The 7,534-nt window shown below is 48.2% G+C and overlaps 1 protein-coding gene across 1 annotated transcript in view; it reads right to left on the bottom strand.

Annotated features, from left to right (window-relative positions):
- PRKAR1B (protein kinase, cAMP-dependent, regulatory, type I, beta) overlaps window positions 1-7,534 on the bottom strand; it is a 97,125-nt gene that overhangs the window by 11,518 nt on the left and 78,073 nt on the right. Inside the window, exon 8 of the mRNA XM_009885830.1 lies at window positions 7,063-7,184. Coding sequence (XP_009884132.1) covers window positions 7,063-7,184 — 122 coding nt within the window. The remainder of the gene's footprint in view (window positions 1-7,062; window positions 7,185-7,534) is intronic.

The raw sequence follows: 7,534 nt of genomic DNA, 5'->3' as shown, positions 1-7,534 counted from the left end.
CTTCATTCTTGTGCCTGTGCCTCAGAGCACAACACGCAACGCGGAGGTTGCTGCGCGCCCCTCACCACACAGTGCAGTGAGGAGAAGCCCCATGAAGTTCATGAGATGTTCATGTAAAGCAGATAAGCAGCCAAGATAAAATAAGCTGATGAAAAGGTGGTTACCTATCCTACATGCCACAGTCATTACGACTCTCAAAATTATTTGGTCATACTACATGGATGTGCCAATCCAGGTGAGAATTTTTTTCCATAACAAAATATTGGTTTGTACGTTGCTTTTACATTGGTTCCCTACCCATCACACTTCTTCTTAAAAGCTTCAGGTTCATAACATAAAAGCTAGACGATCTTCATGCTGTTGGCGAAGGGTGATGCAACAGGACTTAATTCTGATTGTGGACTCAAGATTGACTCATGACTGGGTTTGACAGCATTTTTTTAACCGTACATTTTTAAACTATTATACATTATTCTCCAGTCTCTGGGTTCATAGCAACTCACAAAATTTACATACAGTTGTCCTGGTTTCTGCCACAAATGAGGAACAAAATCTGCAAAGTTCTAAAATAGACTAGAAATATTGGCTAATCTGAAGTTTCACAAAATTGTTAAGAAAATTCTCCATCGTACATCACTCCTGAGGTTTCAGATCTTGCAGAATTTACCGCAGGTGGCTGCACTGTGGCGGTGATTAGTGGGGCCGGAGAAAGAGTTGGAAGGAAGGGCCAAAAGCTGCCGTCACCGGCAGGTCCTCCATGGCTGGTGGGAAGAAGAAGGGGAGCAGCCAGTGGCTTCCTACGGAACACTGTCCCCTTCTGACAGAGGAGAGCTCAGGACACGGTCAAGATTGTGTGTATACGGGTACTGCGTGTACATGGACGTTGGGTGTACATGGGTATTGCGTGTATATGGATAGCGTGTGTATATGGATATTGGGTGTATGTGGATATTGTGTGTATATAGATATCGTGTGCATATGGATATCGTGTGTATACGGATATCGTGTGTATATGGATATTGGGTGCGTATGGATATTGGGTGCGTATGGATATTGGGTGCGTATGGATATTGGATGTATATGCAGCCTGATCCACTGCCCACGGAAGTGAAAGTTGAGCGGAGTTTAACAAGAGCTGGACTAAGCTGACGTTTCAGTCCCTTTGACTCAGCAAAATACTTCACGTCCGTCCCTCGGCAGGATGGGACCCGACCGCGCAGCTGACTCCCAATGGCTGACGTCAGCCGGGCACGAATGTGCCATCCTCAACACAGGGGAACGCTGAAGCGGGGCCAAAGGAAACGCTGCTCCGACACTACTAAGTGGTATCAAGAAAACTGAACGCACCTTTCCCGTAACAGCGCCAGGGGAAACGACATCTCTGCGGTTAAAAATAAGAAAAGCGCAGAGCCCTCAGGGACTGTTTATTGGGTATATTGTGGTTATTGGGTATATTAGGAGTCGCTGTAGACTGCCTTTGACAAACACTTTCGGTATCAACAAAATCCCAGTAACATTAAGCAGTTCAGATTGTAGCCTTTGAAACTCCTTTTCTAGACAACATTCATCTTCCTAATTAATAATTAATCACACTGTGTTTTTAAAGAGATTATCAGGTGCGATAGCAGAGTGTGCCTAAGGCAGTGACTTCATTAACCATACGGAAGAAGTTTACTTTGTAGTTCTGCTGCCTGTCGCAGGGGTAGGTGCCAAAGGGGTCTCTCTTGGGTTAGAAAGTCAAAGAGCAACGATTTAGAGCAGGAAACAATCGGGCTATTATTTTTCTTTTTTTCTTGTCCTTCTTCAGGAGCTTTTAAATCATAAATCTTCAGACGCTTGTTGTGCAATTCAAGACTCCGGTCGACTTTTCCGACGACCCGGCCCAGCCCTGCGAAGAGCGGCGCGCGGGGCGGCGTTGGAGCCGGGACCTTCCCCGCTCGGTGCCCGTTACCATGGCAGGAGGAGTTTACAAACACTGTTCCACCCCGCAAGGCTTTGAACTGCCTTTGTGCAGAGGCGCTCCGCGGCATGCCAAGAGTGTCAGCGGGGCTGGAAACACTGATTTCACCTACAGGACAGTATCTCAAGTACGCTCTCAGCAAGCACTCGCAGCAGAGCCTGCCCAGACTGGAACCAGTTTGTGGCCCGGACTGGAAATGTCAACAGCAGCACGAAAGGCAGCAGCCCCCCGAGGATAACGAGACTGCCCTCAACGGCAGCAGCCAAGAATAGTGCTGGACACATAATCGTTACTGATCAGTGTGATCCATCTGTCAATGAGGCAGCGCGACGCATTCATTCTGGACGGATTTCTGCCCTCTCAATGAAAATGTTTCTCTTATTTGCCAATTTTGCTGTTCCCATTGCCCCGATTCAGTACTGGCAGATACTTTTACGCCTTTCCCCACTAAGCTCTTGCTCACCTTTATGAAGTGTCATTAGGATTATGCCCACGGATGGGGAAACAGGGAGGGGAACGTTCTGCCCACAGACTGGAATAATGCAGGTGAGACCGAAAATCAGCGGCCCTGACTCTGCCTCCGCTCTCACCGGCAGGAGAATAACAACGCACACAAATCCTCAGCTGTTTGATGTGCTCTTCACAAAGGAGTTGCAGAGGAGGGTGCAACTATCCCCTGTCACTTAGCACTAACCTACAACTAAATATACCAGTTAAAAACAAAAATCTAATGTAAAATGACTTGAATCAATGGGTCCACTTCTCCTTGAATTTTCTCCTGTGAATTATCTGCTATTTTTAGGTCTTTTATTTTTAGGCTGCTGCGTGCTATTGCTGGGCAACTCGACCAACTATTAATTGGAAATGTTTCCCTTCTCGTGCAGTTTCATTTCTTCGCTTTCTGCACCGCTGAAACCCAACTGTCCTCCGAGGAGACGACGGGCTCCATTTAGAGGGCACTTACGGGAGGTGCAGCGTGGCACTGTTCGAAACCTTCTGCGGTTCTCTTCCTCCACCTGCGCACCTGTGTGTCCGCACGCACATTTTGCTTAAGCCGTGTCAAACCTCACGCAGTGTCGGGGCCATGTGGCAGCGGCTCAGCGAGCTCTCGGGACGCTGCCGAGATTCAAAGATGCCGCGAGCACCGCCGGGGGAGTCCCGTGACCACGTCCCTGTGCCACACGCAGTGCTCGCTCACGACGAGTGGGTCCCAACGCTCTGCCCCGGGGAGGGGTGGGCGACCCCGCAGGGCGCTGCAGGGCTGCCGGTCCTCGCAGGTCCCCGCGGGTCCCCGCAGGTTTGGCGGCTGCGTTCCGGGCTGTCTCCGAGGCGCTGAGCCTCCCAGCCAAGTTCAGAGCTGAACTTAAGACAGCGGTACATGATCATAACCGCTATTTTTAACACTACAGTCGCTACCTTTCTCAGTAACCTAGACAACGGCAAAAACCTCATTCCCGTTCCAGAGCACTACTACAGGAGCTTGAACTACTGTGTGAACCGAAGTCCGTGGCAAAGCACGAGTCGGGAATAAAATCAGCCCCTTTCAAGTGGCGTTGCATTTAAAGGGGCTGAACACTTGCTGGGATATTTACCTCTGCAGAGCTCACATGCCTTCGCAAGCTCCCCCTTTAGGAGCACGGCTAAAAATATTTGCGTTATCTGAAGTCAGATGAATAAATCCTCCCTGCTGCTGGGTACGCCGTGGGGCAGCGGACAACGCAACTGCAAATTTATTTGTTAGAAACTGTACATCTGTTATGATTTACGCCTGCCAAAATATAATTCTTTATGGCAACAATTGTTTCATGGTGCTTAAAGTTTTTCACCTCCGTGCCAGGAATCTCATATGGGATAATTCCATGACCTTGGAATCCAGCAGATACATTCCACATCTGTCTGGTCTGGGAAAGCCCGAGTTTGTTGTGTGAAAACCAGAGTGGGAAAGTAAGACCTGGAAATATCTGAAAATACAGAAACTGCAGGGCTGCTTCTTTTCTCCTTTTTTTTTTTTAGAGCGGTTGCTGTGCTTTTGTAAGCAGACATTCACCTCTGATCCTATCTTCAAATTAAGGAATACCGTATAAACATTAAAATAATTCTATATCTCTGGATATTTAAAAGTCACAGCTTTTAAATATGAAAACTAAATCCTGTTGAAGGCTGCTTGAGATGTAAAGGGAAACGCACCCAAACTACTGCAAGTAAACACCTTACTGGTGCCTGTGAAGATTTGGGACAGCAGAAAAACTGCAGCCGCCCTGGAATCTCAGGGTAGTACTTTTCTCATTAGACTTTTTTAACAAAAAATGAACCACGAGCAGCTTTGCGAGCCGTGAACTTCCAAAGCCCTGGTTTCCTGTCACTCTCCCCTGTGCGCGTTTTCTGTTATTCTGACAATTTGGCCGAGCTCCTGCTGCAGCCCTGCGCTCCGCGGGGCGCTCTCCCGCGGACAGCACCTCGAACAACCCGCGTCCCGCTGCGCCCTGGGCAGCCCTGGGGATAAGAAGGTGGACAGAAAGCCACACACAAAAAAACCAAAGAAAGGTTACACTAAGAAAAAAGGAGAAAAGGTGAAGGTGCTTGCTCGACAAAAGGGGGAGACTAAATATTCATGTCCATACTAACCAGGGCGACATTCCTGGTTTAAAGCAGGAATTGCCAATTCACTTCAAGGCTCTGTCTGTCTGCAGGGCCAACATACTGAAAAGATGGTATCCCAAAGGGATGTCACAGAAGAAGGCAGCACTGCAGGCTAATCGGAAATGAACGATTAATTTATACTGTCCATACAAAACTGCGCTAACAATTTAAAATCCGCGCGCGAGTCCAGGGTGTCTTAGAAAAGTTTTTACGACAAGAGTCACAAGACCCCACTCGGAACCAGGATTTGTGATGCTGGTGCACCAAAGCTGTGTAAATCGGCGACTGATTTGTCTAAGGCATGCCGTGAATGGCCGCTGTTTATAATATAGGAGTACGTTGCCCCAAAATTGCACGGCAAAGCTTAGCTTTGTACTGCGGGACAGGGAGTACCCCAAAGGAGGTGGCATTCTGCTGATACACGAAACGCTTTCTGCATCTACAGCAGCCCAACAAATTGGCTGCATTTTGAATGTTTTGGATTATAAGGCCACAAACATCAAAAAACATATGAAAGAAGCTTTTCAACATATTGCGACAACAAACCAGCCAAAACTACTTTCCACCAGTTTGTAGAGTAACGTGTTCCTGGCGGCTCGCAGCAGCTCTCCTGCAGAAAAGTTTAACATCAAAGACGTAAACTCTTGTGAAGTCAAGTCTGAAATACAAAGCTTAAGCTACGTGTGAGCGGGCAGAGATACTACTGCAGCGCAAGAAGTAGCTGATACTGAATGTTCACTCTTTAATGCAGAAAAATACAGGCAATTTCCAAAGTGCGAAACTATGTTAGATTTACAGTGGAAGGGTGAGGGGAGCAGATACTTTACGGTGACGCACTACGCAGTGTTAATACTTTTCTACCCATTCAAGTCGTAACAGCTGTTCCATCAGGAGGGGGAAAATGAAGGCCCTTGGTAATTCTTAAGCGAGCTGCCAATTTTCCACATGGGATTTGATGGTTAAGAAAATCAGGTTTTCCTAGTCTCACGCTGCTGCAAGGAATAACAGGACACTTACTAACACTAGTAGAAATAAAAACAAAATCTTCTATACTAAGTATCTTGTTAATGAAAAAAAATCCCTAACCAGTATTAATCTCTTTTATTCCGCCACTGTTGTTTTGAAGGGGCACTGCTCATCACAGATTTAAAGTTCCTGGAGTGCCCAACTGTGCGATACACAGGTGCAGTTCTCTGCACGCACAATTTTGTGAGCATCAGAAGAGAAACTACGTTCATAAATCAAGTCTGTATTTCAGCACCGGCATCCAACACTCAAGAGGAAAGAAAGAATGAAATTTTCAGTGTTAGAATATTGACTACGAAACAAATTCTGGCTGCCTTGGATAGAGGCACCTACCCAAAAATTCACCGATACGGAGGACGCAAAGGGAAACCCGCTGGGCTCTCAGCCACGGGCGCTGTACAGCCCCGCGCACCTCAGCCGGGCGGGGGGTCTTTCCTCCCGCATCCCACCACAGCACACGGGAGGATGGAGCCAGCGATGTGCTCCCTGTACGTACACCCGCACCGCGGGGCAACACACTGACACCACCTTCCCTACGCCCGCCCGAGCCGCCTTCTCCCACGGCGAGGGGCTCCGCTCTCCTGTGCCCCCGCTGCCTCGCCGCTGGTCACGCCACATCTGGCCTGGGGTTCCACCACACAGCCCAGCGCTGGTCACTCCCTGACTACGGGTTTGTGTGTGAACACTCACGGCTGGCACTAGAAAGCTCCTACTCCAGTACACCCAGTTATCCCCTAATGCTGGCTCGTTCTGCCCAGTCGGAGTCTCTCTGATGCCCTTTTATAACTTGTTACATCACAGCGCCGAGGTATCTGCAGGAGATAGCGAGGAGCCACGTATTTATGTCAGAGAGGGAGGAAAAACCCCGTCAGCATCTGTTTGCAGAAGTGAGATGGCGGAACCGAAGTGTCCCAAAAAGACGTCAGCGTTTTCAGCTGCCTGACAGATCTGTCTGCCTGCGGGAGGGTAAACAAGAAAATGGCTCGGCCGTTTGGACCGAGTTTAAGGCAAAACAAAGAACAAATTATCCGTTTTCAGATCAGGTCTCCCGCTCCGGTTCACAGATGTTTGTTTGTGATTTCCCCTCTAAGTCCCCGTGGGAACAACGGTCAATGCGCCGTGTGCCCGGCCCGCCTGGTTCAAGAGTTGGCAATTCGGAACAAGAAAAATCTCACGGAGAAAACAAACCTTCAAGCGGTACAGACATGAGACACACCTCAAAATTCCGCTACGTCTTCAATTTACTGGAAACTAAGGATCGTCCCACTTAAGCCATTTCCATGGAACTGGCGTCTGAATTCATTTGAATTTTGAGTAATTCTCCGGGTTTGAGCGGAGCTTACAATGAAGTAAGAGATCAAACCGAACCCAAATGTCTTTTAATATAAAGTCTTGATCTTTACCAGGAAATGAGCTTATCGGGATGCCAATCTTACCTCTGTAATAATGAAGAAGTCATCACCGGGCTCTCCCTGCACAACAATTTTTTCTCCATCTTCAAACTGGACAGGTTCCAGTGCATCAGCCACTGTCAGCCGCTCCCATTTGTCCAGGGACTCTAAAATATTGAAGATCATAAAGCTTTATTATAAAAAGGCTCTGACTTCGGCTGAAGATTCGTATCTAAACTGACAGCTCTGCTGTGCCTGGTTCTGTTATAAAAGAAACATTTCTTTCATCCAGGCACTTCGCACGAACCTCCAGTTGGGAAACATGAATGTATTTATTCATTGTGTCTTAGACTTTAGTAATCGCCCAGATAATAATCTTAAAAAGTTGGACGGGAAAAGTTGGCTCCGGTTCCGCGCGCCTGCGATGCGATGGGCGCTGCCGCGGGAGCAGGCTGGGGGTTGCGCGCAGGCGCCCGCGCTACGGCATCGCCCCGCTGCTCTCACCGCGACCCGCACC

Source organism: Charadrius vociferus, unplaced genomic scaffold, assembly GCF_000708025.1.
Source record: "Charadrius vociferus isolate BGI_N301 unplaced genomic scaffold, ASM70802v2 scaffold430, whole genome shotgun sequence".
Classification (NCBI taxonomy): domain Eukaryota; kingdom Metazoa; phylum Chordata; class Aves; order Charadriiformes; family Charadriidae; genus Charadrius; species Charadrius vociferus.
Note: the sequence above shows the minus strand (reverse complement) of the source record. Positions and strands in the feature narration are given on the sequence as shown.